General features: G+C 50.8%; 1 protein-coding gene across 1 annotated transcript in view; it reads right to left on the bottom strand.

The window, feature by feature from the left end:
• Positions 1–371: 371 nt before the first annotated feature.
• Positions 372–20,972, bottom strand: part of LOC128643990 (protein sidekick-1) — a 164,738-nt gene continuing 144,137 nt past the window's right edge. Inside the window, exons 10-11 of the mRNA XM_053696758.1 lie at positions 17,452–17,605; positions 372–1,135 (exon numbers count right to left, since the gene is read on the bottom strand). Coding sequence (XP_053552733.1) covers positions 869–1,135; positions 17,452–17,605 — 421 coding nt within the window. The 3' untranslated portion in view covers positions 372–868. The remainder of the gene's footprint in view (positions 1,136–17,451; positions 17,606–20,972) is intronic.

A 20,972-nucleotide genomic window follows, 5' to 3' on the forward strand; every position in this document is an offset into this window, starting at 1 on the left:
TAGCAGACCTTTTGTAATGTGGCAATTAATTACTAATATATAAACATTAAGGCCCAGATAAGAAATTGAGTTCTCTAGTTCAGGGTGCGCTATCAATATCACGTGCCAGCAGTAAGAATAGAGCAAAAATAGTTTTACCAGAAAGTGTGTGTAGCTGAAATGATGAATTAGTGACTTTTCTTGTGTATATTTCTTTTAACCAGGAAAGTACACGCTGAGATCGTTACCAGGTAGGGTTATTGGGCATGTTGTGATTATGAGCAGTAAAATTGACAATTTTGACCCCACACAAGGAGAATTTGCTACCAAATAAAATTCTGATTCTCTTTATATATATATTTGTTTTTGCTTTCACAGCAATGTAGCACTCAGAGGTTTATGGAGATTTATTTGATGACACAGAGGTTTACACCCATGGTTCTTAATACTCAGACAAGTCAAACAGTTTTTCTCCATTTTTGTCCCGTTATAACCACCTAAACTTTGTAATATAAAGCAGCACATAATGAAAAGGGAGAATCCAGCTGGCATACGACCCAAATCAAGCATGCATAAAGAAGTCTTCAGGCCTCACACCTGGTACCCACTCATGTGAAACCTCAGGCGCCCCACACCAGTACTCACAGACTGCAGATAAACTCATCACTACTGAGTCCTCAATAACAGCTTTTTCTGGACTTACAAAACAACATAAAAAAAACTAACAAAAATATAAATAAACTGAAAAGGAATCCTGCAAAAGTTCCTACAAAACCAGTTTGTTTTACGTGTTGATTGTCTTCAAAAGCAGACAGTATTGTTGTACGTGTGAGCGCCCACACAAGACCTATGTACACACAGTGGGGGGTCGGAGGTCCCACAGAGCACATCACACAAACGATGAGAAGCCTGTGACTGGAGTCCTAGAGCCATGAGGAACTTGTCCGGTCAGGGTATAAATACCCCCTGAGCTCTGAGTGACCGTCTGGAAATAGGGCTCAGGCTCACTCCCCTCACACTCCTCGTAGCCGTAGAGACCTGAGTGCTTAATGTTCTTCTGCTGCCGCTTCCATGAGTTGTAGTAGGAAGGGTCAGTCATGTAATGGTTCACAAAGGAATGTTTTGGGAGATTGTCCTCATAATCGGAATCAGACAACTAAAAGTAGAAAAGAAGGGAGTTTTTAGAGAATATTTAGGGATGTGGTCTCACAGTGATCAAGGAGTGGTCACATGGACTCTCACACAAGGGTCAGAGAAAGATGGCGTCACACACACACAGGGGTCAGAGAAAGATGGCGTCACACACACACAGGGGTCAGAGAAAGATGGCGTCACACACACACACAGGGGTCAGAGAGTGATGGCGTCACACACACACAGGGGTCAGAGAAAGATGGCGTCACACACACACAGGGGTCAGAGAAAGATGGCGTCACACACACACAGGGGTCAGAGAAAGATGGCGTCACACACACAGGGGTCAGAGAAAGATGGCGTCACACACACATAGGGGTCAGAGAAAGATGGCGTCACACACACACAGGGGTCAGAGAAAGATGGCGTCACACACACAGGGGTCAGATAAAGATGGCGTCACACACACACAGGGGTCAGAGAGTGATGGTGTCACACACACACAGGGGTCAGAGAAAGATGGTGTCACACACACAGAGGTCAGAGAAAGATGGCGTCACACACACAGGGGTCAGAGAGTGATGGCGTCACACACACACAGGGGTCAGAGAAAGATGGCGTCACACACACACAGGGGTCAGAGAAAGATGGCGTCACACACACACAGGGGTCAGAGAAAGATGGCGTCACACACACAGGGGTCAGAGAAAGATGGCGTCACACACACATAGGGGTCAGAGAAAGATGGCGTCACACACACACAGGGGTCAGAGAAAGATGGCGTCACACACACAGGGGTCAGATAAAGATGGCGTCACACACACACAGGGGTCAGAGTGATGGCGTCACACACACATAGGGGTCAGAGAAAGATGGCGTCACACACACACAGCGGTCAGAGAAAGATGGCGTCACACACACACAGGGGTCAGAGAAAGATGGCGTCACACACACACAGGGGTCAGAGAAAGATGGCATCACACACACAGGGGTCAGAGAGTGATGGCGTCACACACACAGGGGTCAGAGAGTGATGGTGTCACACACACAGGGGTCAGAGAGTGATGGCGTCACACACACACAGGGGTCAGAGAGTGATGGTGTCACACACACAGGGGTCAGAGAGTGATGGTGTCACACACACAGGGGTCAGAGAGTGATGGCGTCACACACACAGGGGTCAGAGAGTAATGGCGTCACACACACACAGGGGTCAGAGAGTGATGGCGTCACACACATAGGGGTCAGATAAAGATGGCGTCACACACACAGGGGTCAGAGGAAGATGGCGTCACACACACAGGGGTCAGAGGAAGATGGCGTCACACACACACAGGAATCAGAGAGTGATGGCGTCACACACACACAGGGGTCAGAGAGTGATGGCGTCACACACACAGGGGTCAGAGAGTGATGGCGTCACACACATAGGGGTCAGATAAAGATGGTGTCACACACACAGGGGTCAGATAAAGATGGCGTCACACACACACAGGGGTCAGATAAAGATGGCGTCACACACACACAGGGGTCAGAGAGTGATGGCGTCACACACACACAGGGGTCAGAGAAAGATGGCGTCACACACACACACAGGGGTCAGAGAAAGATGGCGTCACACACACACAGGGGTCAGATAAAGATGGCGTCACACACACACAGGGGTCAGAGAGTGATGGCGTCACACACACACAGGGGTCAGAGAAAGATGGCGTCACACACACACACAGGGGTCAGAGAAAGATGGCGTCACACACACAGGGGTCAGATAAAGATGGCGTCACACACACAGGGGTCAGAGAAAGATGGCGTCACACACACAGGGGTCAGAGAAAGATGGCGTCACACACACACAGGGGTCAGAGAAAGATGGCGTCACACACACAGGGGTCAGATAAAGATGGCGTCACACACACAGGGGTCAGATAAAGATGGCGTCACACACACACAGGTCAGATAAAGATGGCGTCACACACACACAGGGGTCAGATAAAGATGGCGTCACACACACACAGGGGTCAGATAAAGATGGCGTCACACACACAGGGGTCAGAGAGTGATGGCGTCACACACACACAGGGGTCAGAGAAAGATGGCGTCACACACACACACAGGGGTCAGAGAAAGATGGCGTCACACACACAGGGGTCAGAGAGTGATGGCGTCACACACACACAGGGGTCAGAGAGTGATGGCGTCACACACACACAGGGGTCAGAGAGTGATGGCGTCACACACACACAGGGGTCAGAGAGTGATGGCGTCACACACACACAGGGGTCAGAAAAAGATGGCGTCAAACACAAGGGTTAGAGTGATGGTGTCACACACACAGGGGTCAGAAAAAGATGGCGTCACACACACACAGGGGTCAGAGAGTGATGGCGTCACACACACAGTGGTCAGATAAAGATGGCGTCACACACACACAGGGGTCAGAGAGTGATGGCGTCACACACACACACAGGGGTCAGAGAGTGATGGCGTCACACACACACACAGGGGTCAGAGAGTGATGGTGTCACACACACACAAGGGTCAGAGAGTGATGGCGTCACACACACACAGGGGTCAGAGAGTGATGGCGTCACACACACACAGGGGTCAGAGAGTGATGGCGTCACACACACACAGGGGTCAGAGAGTGATGGTGTCACACACACAGGGGTCAGAGAGTGATGGCGTCACACACACAGGGGTCAGAGAGTGATGGCGTCACACACACACAGGGGTCAGAAAGTGATGGCGTCACACACACACAGGGGTCAGAGAGTGATGGTGTCACACACAGGGGTCAGAGAGTGATGGCATCACACACACAGGGGTCAGAGAGTGATGGCGTCACACACACACAGGGGTCAGAGAGTGATGGTGTCACACACATAGGGGTCAGATAAAGATGGCGTCACACACACAGGGGTCAGAGAGTGATGGCGTCACACACACATAGGGGTCAGATAAAGATGGCGTCACACACACAGGGGTCAGAGAAAGATGGCGTCACACACACACAGGGGTCAGAGACTGATGGCGTCACACACACACAGGGGTCAGAGAGTGATGGTGTCACACACACAGGGGTCAGAGAGTGATGGTGTCACACACACAGGGGTCAGAGAGTGATGGCGTCACACACACACACAGGGGTCAGAGAGTGATGGCGTCACACACACACAGGGGTCAGAGAGTGATGGTGTCACACACACAGGGGTCAGAGAAAGATGGCGTCACACACACACAGGGGTCAGAGAGTGATGGTGTCACACACACACACAGGGGTCAGAGAGTGATGGCGTCACACACACACAGGGGTCAGAGAGTGATGGTGTCACACACACAGGGGTCAGATAAAGATGGCGTCACACACACACAGGGGTCAGAGAGTGATGGTGTCACACACACAGGGGTCAGAGAGTGATGGCGTCACACACACAGGGGTCAGAGAGTGATGGCGTCACACACACACAGGGGTCAGAGAGTGATGGTGTCACACACACAGGGGTCAGAGAGTGATGGCGTCACACACATACAGGGGTCAGAGAAAGATGGCGTCACACACACACAGGGGTCAGAGAGTGATGGTGTCACACACACACAGGGGTCAGATAAAGATGGCGTCACACACACACAGGGGTCAGATAAAGATGGCGTCACACACACAGGGGTCAGAGAAAGATGGCGTCACACACACACAGGGGTCAGAGAGTGATGGTGTCACACACACACAGGGGTCAGAGAGTGATGGCGTCACACACACAGTGGTCAGATAAAGATGGCGTCACACACACACAGGGGTCAGAGAGTGATGGCGTCACACACACACACAGGGGTCAGAGAGTGATGGCGTCACACACACACACAGGGGTCAGAGAGTGATGGCGTCACACACACACAAGGGTCAGAGAGTGATGGCGTCACACACACACAGGGGTCAGAGAGTGATGGCGTCACACACACACAGGGGTCAGAGAGTGATGGCGTCACACACACACAGGGGTCAGAGAGTGATGGTGTCACACACACAGGGGTCAGAGAGTGATGGCGTCACACACACAGGGGTCAGAGAGTGATGGCGTCACACACACACAGGGGTCAGAAAGTGATGGCGTCACACACACACAGGGGTCAGAGAGTGATGGTGTCACACACACAGGGGTCAGAGAGTGATGGCGTCACACACACAGGGGTCAGAGAGTGATGGCGTCACACACACAGGGGTCAGAGAGTGATGGCGTCACACACACACAGGGGTCAGAGAGTGATGGTGTCACACACATAGGGGTCAGATAAAGATGGCGTCACACACACAGGGGTCAGAGAGTGATGGCGTCTGTTACGGTTACCCTTAGTCTCGCTGAGAGATGGACCGCTTAGTAGCCTGGATCCCTATTGCTAAAGAGGGGAGAAGCTGCTTTCCATAGTATTCTATATGAGTCTCGCAAATATAGAATAATCTCCCTTAGCTGCAGTACAGCTAGGATACCCTTCTGCCCACAAAAACGAGTCAACGCTGCGATTGAGGGTCAAAACAAGAACTCAGGACTGGGATGCCCAGCCTGCTTTTTATTAAGGTTACATGCACACAGGGCACTCCCAGGGGGAGAGGGGGGGAAGCACAAAATCCCCCATCACACATTTAGATAGAGAGCACTGTCCTTTGACAGGCCACAATAGGATTACAGTACTTAAGATAACAAGTTTACAAGTTCATCTTATCAATTAGCAGTCTGGCTCCAGAGGTGATTAGACAATAGTTTCTAAAAGCTGAAAAAAAAAGAGTTAACTCTTTATGAAATGAAACTTGTTACGGTTTTCTTGGAGCCCTTCTTAGGCGCTGGCTTGCTGGTTCAGGCATAGCTGCTGGGAAATAAGCTCTTCACAACAAAATAACTAATGCTTCTGTAACATTGCTCCCTTTCTGTGGAACACTCTGGCAGACACGGTCTGACCCCTTTTCGGGGCAGACTAAGGCTGTCCAGACCGCTGGTTATGCGGGGCTGAGGTCGGTTTGTCTGGACAACCCGTCGGCGTTGCCATTCTGTTTCCCAGGTCTGTAAGTAATGGTGAAATTGAAGGTTTGCAACGATAAGCTCCAACGTAATAGCCTGCCGTTATCTCCAGAGACCCGGTTCAGCCACACCAACGGGTTATGGTCGGTGACCAGAGTGAACTCCTGACCATATAAATAGGGAGTCAATTTCTTTAATGCCCACACCAAAGCCAAACACTCCTTTTCGACCGCTGCATAGCTGACTTCGCGGGGCAGGAGCTTCCGGCTGATGTAGGCAACTGGATGCTCCCCTCCATCTTCGCCTACTTGGCTGAGGACGGCTCCCAGCCCGAACATGGAAGCATCTGTATGGACGATAAAACGTTTGTTAAGGGCTGGGGCCGCCAAGACAGGAGCGTTAATTAGAGCATTTTTGAGAGCCTGGAAAGCCGTTTCACAGTGGGGAGACCACAGGACCTGTCGAGGTAAGTTCTTCTTGGTCAAGTCAGTCAGGGGTTTGGCAAGTGTGCTGTAGTCTGGTACGAACCGTCTATAGTACCCTGCCGTGCCCAGGAAGGCTAGGACCTGAGTCTTAGTGATGGGGGTGGGCCAATTGGCGACAGCTTCTATTTTGGCCGGCTCTGGTCGCTGCTTTCCACACCCCACCCGGTGACCCAGGTACTGTACCTCGGCCATCCCAAAGTGGCATTTTTCTGGCTTCAGAGTCAGGCCAGCAGCCCGGATCTGATCCAGAACCATTCCCACATGAGCTAAGTGGTCCTCCCAGGACTCACTGTGGATCGCTATGTCGTCCAGGTAGGCGCAAGCAAAACTCTGGAAGCCATCCAGGAGCCTATCCACCAAGCGCTGGAATGTAGCTGGGGCATTCTTCATCCCAAACGGCATTACCCTAAACTGATATAAGCCGAATGGGGTGACGAATGCCGACTTGGGGATAGCCTCCGGGGCCAGGGGAATCTGCCAGTAACCTTTGCAGAGGTCAATAGTGGTCAGGTAATTTCCCCTGGCTATACGATCGAGTAGCTCGTCTACCCTGGGCATAGGGTAAGCGTCCGTCACGGTATTTTCATTGAGCCTCCGATAGTCTACGCAGAACCGGGTGGTCCCATCTTTCTTGGGCACCAAGACAACTGGGGAGGCCCAGGGACTATCGGAGGGCTCAATTACCCTGAGCTGGAGCATCTCATCGATCTCCTTCTTCATTCCTGTCCTAACTGCTTCGGGGATTCGGTACGGAGCCTGGCGCAAGGGAGCTTGTCCCGGAGTATCTACCTGGTGGGTGGTTAAAGTAGTGTACCCTGGCTTCGGGGAGAAGGTGAGGTGTTTGGACTGGAGGAGTTGGTTGAGCTGCTCCCTTTCAGTGGGGCTAAGTCGGTCCCCTATCTGAACCTGCGCCACTATACCTGTGGGGAGGCTCTTTTCTAATAGGTCTGGAATAGGTAAACTGTCGGGGTCTTCCTGAGGGGAACAACATACGGCCGTCACGTTCTCTGGTCGCTCAAAATATTCCTTGAGCATGTTTACATGGAATGTCTTTCTAAGATTGTTGTCGTGGCAGCTAGCTATCACATAAGTGGTGTCTCCCCTTTTCTCTACGATCTGGTAGGGACCCTGCCAGGACGCCTGCAATTTGTCTGTCTTCACCGGCTTAAGTACTAACACCTTTTGTCCTATGGTGAAGATTCTCTTTCGGGCCCCCCGATCGTACCATACTTTCTGTCTTCTCTGGGCCAACTGGAGATTAGCCCGCATGGATTTGGCTAATTGCTCCATTCGGTCCCTGAGTTCCAGCACGTATGGTACAATTGGGACACCGTCAGCCTCCATCTCTCCCTCCCAGTGCTCCCGGATCAGGTTTAGGGGTCCCCGTACCTTTCTTCCGTAGAGCAACTCGAAGGGAGAGAACCCTGTCGTTTCCTGGGGCACCTCCCGATAAGCAAATAGGAGGTGCGGCAGGAAGCGTTCCCAGTCTCGGTATTCCTGAGTGAACGTCTTGAGCATTTGCTTGAGGGTCCCATTGAACCTCTCACACAGCCCGTTCGTCTGGGGGTGGTATGGGGAGCTTAGGAGGGACTTAATTTTGCAAACCTGCCAGAGTTGTTGGGTCAATTCAGCCGTAAATTGGGTGCCTCGGTCGGATAGGATTTCTTTTGGAAATCCTACCCGGGAGAACACCTGTACTAGTGCATTCGCTACCGTATCCGCTTGTATGTTGGATAGGGCGACAGCCTCTGGGTACCTGGTAGCGTAGTCCACTACGGTAAGAATGTATCGCTTACCGGAGGGACTAGGGGTAGCCAGTGGTCCCACTAGGTCAATAGCAACCCGGCTGAAGGGTTCCTCTACAATGGGCATATTTACTAGCTGGGCTTTAGGGTGATCGCCTCGCCTTCCTACTCGTTGACACACATCGCAGGTGTTACAGTAAGTTCTAACGTCAGCGTGCACCCCTGGCCAAAAGAACGTGTGAGTAATGCGGTGTAGGGTACGGGTAACGGCTAGGTGGCCTGCTAAGGGGATGTCGTGGCCTATTTTGAGGATTTCTTGACGGTATTTGTGGGGCACTACCAGCTGTCGCCTACGCTGTCCCCTTTTCTCTGTCCAGCGGTATAGTTTCCCTTTTTCCCATAAGAATGTTTCGTTATCTGCCCCGCCCCCTCCGGTCTCTGCTCGTTCCCGGTACTTTTGTAAGGTCGGGTCAGTCTTAGACTCTGCCTCGAAAGCATCTGGGGTGTCCCAGGGTATGGGGCCTAACCTGTCAGGCAAGGTCGGGGTAGGTCTTACCTGTGTCTCCCGCACTGGTGAAAGCTCTCGCTCCGTCCGGGCTTGGGCCCGTGTAGTCACTGGGTCTGCCTCGTTGTTGCATACTGGAGCATAGGCAGAAGTCATGGGGCCCAAATCGTTGCCCAGTAGTACTTCGGCAGGTAAATTATCCATTAGGCCCACGTTCACAGCCCCCTTTCCCGCTCCCCAATCAAGATGCACTTTAGCTGTTGGAATTTTGTACACATCCCCCCCCGCCACTCTAACGGCCACAGTCTGTCCAGATCGCTTGTGCTCTGGCACCAAATGACTCTGTACCAGCGTGATAGTAGCCCCTGTGTCTCGCAATCCCTCGGTAGATCGCCCCTCGAGCCATACCCTCTGCCGATGGTGCTGGCGGTTATCTGAGGCAGCATATACAGGGTCTGCCTCGTGAAGCGGCCCCACATATCCCTCCATAGGGGCCTCTTGGTTAACACAGAGGGCCCGGGCCGGACGATAGGACCCAGAGGGGTAATTGTAATTCCTGGGTGTCTGGTGCGTATTAAGGGGGCAGCTAGCCATGAAATGCCCTGGTTGCTTGCATCGGTGGCAAGTCGGTCTGGGACGCTCAGAGCTGTTATTGGGTGGTCCTGAGTGTCGGACGGGCCCTGTGGGCACCGGGGCTCGGAATTCAGCACGAGGGGGTGCACGGTAAACCTCTCTGGGTTCGACCCGTGCTGGAGCTCGGTAGTTCATGGGTTCGTGAAGACGGGAGTCATAATGTTCATCGGCCAATTTGGCTGCTTCTTCTAAGGTAGAAGGCCGCCTGTCTCGCAGCCATTCCTTCCCTTGCTGTTCCATGCCATTATAAAAATGTTCTAAGAGAAACAATTGTAAAATTTCCTCCCCAGTCACCGCTTTACTTCCGCTCAGCCAGTGATTTGCCGCTCTCCGCATTCGGTGCGCCCATTCCATATGGGTATCGTTAGGCTTCTTTTCCGTGCCCCGAAACTGTCGGCGATACGTGTCCGGAGTTACAGCGTACCGTCGCAACAGTGTCTCCTTAACTAGCTCATACTGTGTCACTTCCTCAGCACCCAGAGTACGAAAGGCTTCCAGGGCTCGCCCGGATAGTTTCCCAGACAATATCGTGGGCCACTCTCTGTTGGGAATCTGGTGCAGGGCACATTGCCTTTCGAAGTCCGCCAAATATTCATCAATCCCTGTCTCGCTCTCTAGGAAGGGTCGAAATGCCGCATAGGGTATCTTGGGCCTCCCAGCATTTTCGACAGGGATGATTACCTGCGGGGCTTCAGCATTGCGGTGTGCGTTCGCTAGGTTGAGTTCGTGGGCTCGAGTCTCTCGTATATCCTCGTCCGCCTCCGCCATCAACTGCTGTACCAATTCCATGGAGGGGTTCGGCCCGTATAATGAGAGCCTTTCCCGAACAATCCTGGTTTTTTCGTCACTAATCGTGGTCGGTGTTTCCGCCATTGTGAAGCTCTGATCCAGTTCGGTCAATTCTGCGATCAGCTCTCTCCTCGGCCGGTTGCTGGCGTACCCCCCTCTGCTTTCAAGTAAATCCTTTAGGGTGGTACGCTTCAATTTTTCGTAAGCGCTCTCCATCCGTTCTGTACCTCTCCTAGGAAATCCAGGAAAATCCCGCCGCTGCCGCCAAATGTTACGGTTACCCTTAGTCTCGCTGAGAGATGGACCGCTTAGTAGCCTGGATCCCTATTGCTAAAGAGGGGAGAAGCTGCTTTCCATAGTATTCTATATGAGTCTCGCAAATATAGAATAATCTCCCTTAGCTGCAGTACAGCTAGGATACCCTTCTGCCCACAAAAACGAGTCAACGCTGCGATTGAGGGTCAAAACAAGAACTCAGGACTGGGATGCCCAGCCTGCTTTTTATTAAGGTTACATGCACACAGGGCACTCCCAGGGGGAGAGGGGGGGAAGCACAAAATCCCCCATCACACATTTAGATAGAGAGCACTGTCCTTTGACAGGCCACAATAGGATTACAGTACTTAAGATAACAAGTTTACAAGTTCATCTTATCAATTAGCAGTCTGGCTCCAGAGGTGATTAGACAATAGTTTCTAAAAGCTGAAAAAAAAAGAGTTAACTCTTTATGAAATGAAACTTGTTACGGTTTTCTTGGAGCCCTTCTTAGGCGCTGGCTTGCTGGTTCAGGCATTGCTGCTGGGAAATAAGCTCTTCACAACAAAATAACTAATGCTTCTGTAACAGCGTCACACACACATAGGGGTCAGATAAAGATGGCGTCACACACACAGGGGTCAGAGAAAGATGGCGTCACACACACACAGGGGTCAGAGACTGATGGCGTCACACACACACAGGGGTCAGAGAGTGATGGTGTCACACACACAGGGGTCAGAGAGTGATGGTGTCACACACACAGGGGTCAGAGAGTGATGGCGTCACACACACACACAGGGGTCAGAGAGTGATGGCGTCACACACACACAGGGGTCAGAGAGTGATGGTGTCACACACACAGGGGTCAGAGAAAGATGGCGTCACACACACACAGGGGTCAGAGAGTGATGGTGTCACACACACACACAGGGGTCAGAGAGTGATGGCGTCACACACACACAGGGGTCAGAGAGTGATGGTGTCACACACACAGGGGTCAGATAAAGATGGCGTCACACACACACAGGGGTCAGAGAGTGATGGTGTCACACACACAGGGGTCAGAGAGTGATGGCGTCACACACACAGGGGTCAGAGAGTGATGGCGTCACACACACACAGGGGTCAGAGAGTGATGGCGTCACACACACACAGGGGTCAGAGAGTGATGGCGTCACACACACAGGGGTCAGAGAGTGATGGCGTCACACACATAGGGGTCAGATAAAGATGGTGTCACACACACAGGGGTCAGATAAAGATGGCGTCACACACACACAGGGGTCAGAGAGTGATGGTGTCACACACACAGGGGTCAGAGAGTGATGGCGTCACACACATACAGGGGTCAGAGAAAGATGGTGTCACACACACACAGGGGTCAGAGAGTGATGGTGTCACACACACACAGGGGTCAGATAAAGATGGCGTCACACACACACAGGGGTCAGATAAAGATGGCGTCACACACACAGGGGTCAGAGAAAGATGGCGTCACACACACACAGGGGTCAGAGAGTGATGGTGTCACACACACACAGGGGTCAGAGAGTGATGGTGTCACACACACACAGGGGTCAGAGAGTGATGGTGTCACACACACACAGGGGTCAGAGAGTGATGGTGTCACACACACACAGGGGTCAGAGAGTGATGGTGTCACACACACACAGGGGTCAGAGAGTGATGGTGTCACACACACAGGGGTCAGAGAGTGATGGTGTCACACACACACAGGGGTCAGAGAAAGATGGTGTCACACACACACAGGGGTCAGAGAGTGATGGCGTCACACACACAGGGGTCAGAGAGTGATGGCGTCACACACACACAGGGGTCAGAGAGTGATGGCGTCACACACACACAGGGGTCAGAGAGTGATGGCGTCACACACACAGGGGTCAGAGAGTGATGGCGTCACACACACAGGGGTCAGAGAGTGATGGCGTCACACACACACAGGGGTCAGAGAGTGATGGTGTCACACACATAGGGGTCAGATAAAGATGGCGTCACACACACAGGGGTCAGAGAGTGATGGCGTCACACACACATAGGGGTCAGATAAAGATGGCGTCACACACACAGGGGTCAGAGAAAGATGGCGTCACACACACACAGGGGTCAGAGACTGATGGCGTCACACACACACAGGGGTCAGAGAGTGATGGCGTCACACACACACAGGGGTCAGAGAAAGATGGCGTCACACACACACACAGGGGTCAGAGAAAGATGGCGTCACACACACAGGGGTCAGAGAGTGATGGCGTCACACACACACACAGGGGTCAGAGAGTGATGGCGTCACACACACACAGGGGTCAGAGAGTGATGGTGTCACACACACAGGGGTCAGAGAAAGATGGCGTCACACACACAGGGGTCAGAGAGTGATGGCGTCACACACACACACAGGGATCAGAGAGTGATGGTGTCACACACACAGGGGTCAGAGAGTGATGGTGTCACACACACACAGGGGTCAGAGAAAGATGGTGTCACACACACACAGGGGTCAGAGAGTGATGGCGTCACACACACAGGGGTCAGAGAGTGATGGCGTCACACACACACACAGGGATCAGAGAGTGATGGTGTCACACACACAGGGGTCAGAGAGTGATGGTGTCACACACACACAGGGGTCAGAGAGTGATGGTGTCACACACACAGGGGTCAGAGAGTGATGGCGTCACACACACACAGGGGTCAGAGAGTGATGGTGTCACACACACAGGGGTCAGAGAGTGATGGTGTCACACACACACAGGGGTCAGAGAGTGATGGTGTCACACACACAGGGGTCAGAGAGTGATGGTGTCACACACACACAGGGGTCAGAGAAAGATGGTGTCACACACACACAGGGGTCAGAGAGTGATGGTGTCACACACACAGGGGTCAGAGAGTGATGGTGTCACACACACAGGGGTCAGAGAGTGATGGCGTCACACACACACAGGGGTCAGAGAGTGATGGCGTCACACACACACAGGGGTCAGAGAGTGATGGCGTCACACACACACAGGGGTCAGATAAAGATGGCGTCACACACACACAGGGGTCAGAGAGTGATGGTGTCACACACACACAGGGGTCAGAGAGTGATGGCGTCACACACACAGGGGTCAGAGAGTGATGGCGTCACACACACACAGGGGTCAGAGAGTGATGGCGTCACACACACAGGGGTCAGAGAGTGATGGTGTCACACACACACAGGGGTCAGAGAAAGATGGTGTCACACACACAGGGGTCAGAGAGTGATGGCGTCACACACACACAGGGGTCAGAGAGTGATGGTGTCACACACACAGGGGTCAGAGAGTGATGGTGTCACACACACACAGGGGTCAGAGAGTGATGGTGTCACACACACAGGGGTCAGAGAGTGATGGTGTCACACACACAGGGGTCAGAGAAAGATGGTGTCACACACACACAGGGGTCAGAGAGTGATGGTGTCACACACACAGGGGTCAGAGAGTGATGGTGTCACACACACAGGGGTCAGAGAGTGATGGTGTCACACACACAGGGGTCAGAGAGTGATGGTGTCACACACACAGGGGTCAGAGAGTGATGGTGTCACACACACACAGGGGTCAGAGAGTGATGGTGTCACACACACACAGGGGTCAGAGAGTGATGGTGTCACACACACACAGGGGTCAGAGAGTGATGGTGTCACACACACAGGGGTCAGAGAGTGATGGTGTCACACACACAGGGGTCAGAGAGTGATGGTGTCACACACACACAGGGGTCAGAGAGTGATGGTGTCACACACACACAGGGGTCAGAGAGTGATGGTGTCACACACACAGGGGTCAGAGAGTGATGGCGTCACACACACAGGGGTCAGAGAAAGATGGTGTCATACACACACAGGGGTCAGAGAAAGATGGCGTCACACACACACAGGGGTCAGATAAAGATGGCGTCACACACACAGGGGTCAGAGAGTGATGGTGTCACACACACACAGGGGTCAGAGAGTGATGGCGTCACACACACACAGGGGTCAGAGAGTGATGGCGTCACACACACACAGGGGTCAGAGAGTGATGGCGTCACACACACACAGGGGTCAGAGAGTGATGGCGTCACACACACACAGGGGTCAGATAAAGATGGCGTCACACACACAGGGGTCAGAGAGTGATGGTGTCACACACACACCGGGGTCAGAGAGTGATGGTGTCACACACACAGGGGTCAGAGAGTGATGGTGTCACACACACACAGGGGTCAGAGAGTGATGGCGTCACACACACACAGGGGTCAGATAAAGATGGCGTCACACACACACAGGGGTCAGAGAGTGATGGTGTCACACACACACAGGGGTCAGAGAATGATGGTGTCACACACACAGGGGTCAGAGAGTGATGGTGTCACACACACAGGGGTCAGAGAGTGATGGCGTCACACACACACAGGGGTCAGAGAGTGATGGTGTCACACACACAGGGGTCAGAGAGTGATGGTGTCACACACACACAGGGGTCAGAGTGATGGCGTCACACACACACAGGGGTCAGAGAGTGATGGTGTCACACACACACAGGGGTCAGAGAGTGATGGCGTCACACACACAGGGGTCAGAGAAAGATGGCGTCACACACACAGGGGTCAGATAAAGATGGCGTCACACACACACAAGTGTCAGAGAGTGATGGCGTCACACACACACAGGGGTCAGAGAAAGATGGCGTCACACACACAGGGGTCAGAGAAAGATGGCGTCACACACACACACAGGGGTCAGAGAGTGATGGCGTCACACACACAGGGGTCAGAGAGTGATGGCGTCACACACACACAGGGGTCAGAGAGTGATGATGTCACACACACACAGGGGTCAGAGAAAGATGGCGTCACACACACAGGGGTCAGAGAAAGATGGCGTCACACACACACAGGGGTCAGATAAAGATGGCGTCACACACACAGGGGTCAGAGAGTGATGGCGTCACACACACAGGGGTCAGAGAGTGATGGTGTCACACACACACAGGGGTCAGAGAAAGATGGCGTCACACACACACAGGGGTCAGAGAGTGATGGCGTCACACACACACAGGGGTCAGAGAGTGATGGCGTCACACACACAGGGGTCAGAGAGTGATGGTGTCACACACACACAGGGGTCAGAGAAAGATGGCGTCACACGCACACAGGGGTCAGAGAGTGATGGCGTCACACACACACAGGGGTCAGATAAAGATGGCGTCACACACACACAGGGGTCAGAGAGTGATGGCGTCACACACACACACAGGGGTCAGAGAGTGATGGCGTCACACACTGGGTCAGAGTGATAGTGTCACACACAAGGGTCAGAGTGATGGTGTCACACACACAGGGGTCAGAGAGTGATGGTAATATCCCCCCATGTGTGCTCCCCTAATAGTGTCTGATCCCCCAATAGAGGAGCACATATGACACTAATAGCAGAGCACACATGGGGGATCAGACACTAATAGGGGAGCACACATGGGGGGATCAGACACTAATAGGGGAGCACACATGGGGGGATCAGACACTAATAGGGGAGCACACATGGGGGGATCAGACACTAATAGGGGAGCACACATGGGGGATCAGACACTAATAGAGGAGCACACATGGGGGGATCAGACACTAATAGGGGAGCACACATGGGGGATCAGACACTAATAGGGGAGCACACATGGGGGATCAGACACTAATAGGGGAGCACACAGGGGGGATAAGACACTAATAGGGGAGCACACATGGGGGGATCAGACACTAATAGAGGAGCACACATGGGGGGATCAGACACTAATAGGGGAGCACACATGGGGGGATCAGACACTAATAGGGGAGCACACATGGGGGGATCAGACACTAATAGGGGAGCACACATGGGGGGATCAGACACTAATAGGGGAGCACACATGGGGGAATCAGACACTAATAGGGGAGCACACATGGGGGGATCAGACACTAATAGGGGAGCACACATGGGGGATCAGACACTAATAGAGGAGCACACATGGGGGGATCAGACACTAATAGGGGAGCACACATGGGGGATCAGACACTAATAGGGGAGCACACATGGGGGATCAGACACTAATAGGGGAGCACACATGGGGGATAAGACACTAATAGGGGAGCACACATGGGGGGATCAGACACTAATAGAGGAGCACACATGGGGGGATCAGACACTAATAGGGGAGCACACATGGGGGGATCAGACACTAATAGGGGAGCACACATGGGGGGATCAGACACTAATAGGGGAGCACACATGGGGGGATCAGACACTAATAGGGGAGCACACATGGGGGAATCAGACACTAATAGGGGAGCACACATGGGGATCAGACAGTAATAGGGGAGCACACTGGGGGATCAGACAGTAATAGGGGAGCACACTGGGGGATCAGACAGTAGTAGGGGAGCACACATGGGGGGATCAGACAGTAGTAGGGGAGCACATGGGGGGATCAGACAGTAGTAGGGGAGCACACATGGGGGGATCAGACAGTAGTAGGGGAGCACATGGGGGGATCAGACAGTAGTAGGAGAGCACACTGGGGGATCAGACAGTAGTAGGAGAGCACACGGGGGGATCAGACAGTAGTAGGAGAGCACACTGGGGGATCAGACAGTAGTAGGGGAGCACATGGGGGGGATCAGACAGTAGTAGGGGAGCACATGGGGGGATCAGACAGTAGTAGGGGAGCACATGGGGGGATCAGACAGTAATAGGGGAGCACACATGGGGATCAGACAGTAATAGGGGAGCACACTGGGGGATCAGACAGTAGTAGGGGAGCACATGGGGGGATCAGACAGTAGTAGGAGAGCACACTGGGGGATCAGACAGTAGTAGGAGAGCACACGGGGGGATCAGACAGTAATAGAGCTGATACCTCATTACTCTGTGACGGGCTCTTGTTGATACTGGCTTCAGATTCTGGTTTATCAGTGAGCAATGCATTGTCCTTCAGCGCAGTCCCATTATATTTATTGCAGATATCTTCATCTGAGTAATGTAGCCCCCCAGGACTGGGCCGTGGGGGAGACCTGCAACCAAGAAACAAGCCAGTAACAAAAGTGATATCTGCTGACTAAACCAACACTCTCTGCCATTTCAGGACTGTAGACTGCTAGTACAGTATGCAGGACCATGTGTCAATGGGCCAAGCTGGTCCTAACTGAGATACTGAACTGGGCCAAACGGGTACTAACAGATACTGAACTGGGCCAAACTGGTCCTAACTGAGATACTGAACTGGGCCAAACGGGTACTGAGATACTGAACTGGGCAAAATTGGTACTAACTGAGATACTGAACTGGGCCAAACTGGTCCTAACTGAGATATTGAATATACTGAACTAAGCCAAACTGGTACTGAGATACTATACTGGGCCAAACAGGTCCTAACTGAGATACTGAATATACTGAACTGGGCCAAACTGGTACTGAGATACTGAACTGGGCCAACCTGGTCCTAACTGAGATACTGAACTGGGCCAAACTGGTACTGAGATACTGAACTGGGCCAAGCTGGTCCTAACTGAGATACTGAACTGGGCCAAACTGATACTAACAGATACTGAACTGGGCCAAACTGGTCCTAACTGAGATACTGAACTGGGCCAAACTGGTCCTAACTGAGATACTGAATATACTGAACTGGGCCAAACTGGTACTGAGATACTGAACTGGGCCAAATTGGTACTAACTGAGATACTGAACTGGGCCAAACTGGTCCTAACTGAGATACTGAATATACTGAACTAAGTCAAACTGGTACTAACTGAGATACTATACTGGGCCAAACTGGTACTAACTGAGATACTGAACTGGGCCATACTGGTCCTAACTGAGATACTGAATATACTGAACTAAGTCAAACTGGTACTAACTGAGATACTATACTGAGCCAAACTGGTACTGAGATACTGAACTGGGCCAAACTGGTACTAACTGAGATACTGAACTGGGCCAAACTGGTCCTAACTGTGATACTGAACTGGACAAAACTGGTACTAACTGAGATACTGACCTGGGTCAAACTGGTAATAACTGAGATACTGAACTGGACCAAACTGGTACTAACTGAGATACTGAACTGGGCCAAACTGGTACTAACTGAGATACTGAACTGGGCCAAGCTGGTCCTAACTGAGATACTGAGCTGGGCCAAACGGATACTAACAGATACTGAACTGGGCCAAACTGGTCCTAACTGAGATACTGAATATACTGAACTGGGCCAAACTGGTACTGAGATACTGAACTGGGCCAAACTGGTCCTAACTGAGATACTGAATATACTAAGTCAAACTGGTACTAACTGAGATACTATACTGGGCCAAACTGGTACTAACTGAGATACTGAACTGGGCCAAACGGATACTAACAGATACTGAACTGGGCCAAACTGGTCCTAACTGAGATACTGAATATACTGAACTGGGCCAAACTGGTACTGAATATACTGAACTGAGCCAAACTGGTACTAAGATACTGTGATTACTTTGTATCTAAGCTTCTGCAGACGGCCCCTTATCTCAGTTATATTAATATACTTTTTACCTCTGTGATTATCTTGTATCTAAGCCTCTGCAGACGGCCCCTTATCTCAGTTATATTAATATACTTTTTACCTCTGTGATTACCCTGTATCTAAGCTTCTGCAGACTGCCCCTTATCTCAGTTATATTAATACATTTTTTACCTCTGTGATTACCCTGTATCTAACCCTGTGCAGACTGCCCCTTATCTCAGTTATATTAATATACTTTTTACCTCTGTGATTACCCTGTATCTAAGCTTCTGCAGACTTCCCCTTATCTCAGTTATATTAATACACTTTTTACCTCTGTGATTACCCTGTATCTAACCCTGTGCAGACTGCTCCTTATCTCAGTTATATTAATATACTTTTTACCTCTGTGATTACCCTGTACCTAAGCCTCTGCAGACTGCTCCTTATCTCAGTTATATTAATATACTTTTTACCTCTGTGATTACTTTGTATCTAAGCTTCTGCAGACGGCCCCTTATCTCAGTTATATTAATACACTTTTTACCTCTGTGAATACCCTGTATCCAACACTGTGCAGACTGCCCCTTATCTCAGTTATATTAATACACTTTCTACCTCTGTGATTACTTTGTATCTAACCCTGTGCAGACTGCTCCTTATCTCAGTTATATTAATATACTTTTTACCTCTGTGATTACCTTGTATCTAAGCCTCTGCAGACTGCCCCTTATCTCAGTTATATTAATATACTTTTTACTTCTGTGATTACCTTGTATCTAACCCTCTGCAGACTGCTCCTTATCTCATTTATATTAATATACTTGTTACCTCTGTGATTACCTTGTATCTAAGCCTCTGCAGACTGCCCCTTATCTCAGTTATATTAATATACTTTTTACCTCTGTGATTACCCTGTATCTAAGCCTCTGCAGACTGCTCCTTATCTCAGTTATATTAATATACTTTTTACCTCTGCGATTACTTTGTATCTAAGCTTCTGCAGACGGCCCCTTATCTCAGTTATATTAATACACTTTTTACCTCTGTGATTACCCTGTATCTAAGCCTCTGCAGACTGCTCCTTATCTCAGTTATATTAATATACTTTTTACCTCTGCGATTACTTTGTATCTAAGCTTCTGCAGACGGCCCCTTATCTCAGTTATAATAATACACTTTTTACCTCTGTGATTACCCTGTATCTAACCCTGTGCAGACTGCTCCTTATCTCAGTAATATTAATATACTTGTTACCTCTGTGATTACCTTGTATCTAAGCCTCTGCAGACTGCCCCTTATCTCAGTTATATTAATATACTTTTTACCTCTGTGATTACCCTGTATCTAAGCCTCTGCAAAATGCCCCTTATCTCAGTTATATTAATATACTTTTACCTCTGTGATTACCCTGTATCTAAGCCTCTGCAGACTGCCCCTTATCTCAGTTATATTAATACACTTTTTATCTCTGTGATTACCCTGTATCCAACACTGTGCAGACTGCCCCTTATCTCAGTTATATTAATACACTTTCTACCTCTGTGATTACTTTGTATCTAACCCTGTGCAGACTGCTCCTTATCTCAGTTATATTAATATACTTTTTACCTCTGTGATTACCTTGCATCTAAGCCTCTGCAGACTGCCCCTTATCTCAGTTATATTAATATACTTTTTACTTCTGTGATTACCTTGTATCTAATCCTCTGCAGACTGCTCCTTATCTCATTTATATTAATATACTTGTTACCTCTGTGATTACCTTGTATCTAAGCCTCTGCAGACTGCCCCTTATCTCAGTTATATTAATATACTTTTTACCTCTGTGATTACCCTGTATCTAAGCCTCTGCAAAATGCCCCTTATCTCAGTTATATTAATATACTTTTTACCTC

Source organism: Bombina bombina, unplaced genomic scaffold (genome assembly GCF_027579735.1).
Source record: "Bombina bombina isolate aBomBom1 unplaced genomic scaffold, aBomBom1.pri scaffold_78_1, whole genome shotgun sequence".
Taxonomy (NCBI): Eukaryota; Metazoa; Chordata; class Amphibia; order Anura; family Bombinatoridae; genus Bombina; species Bombina bombina.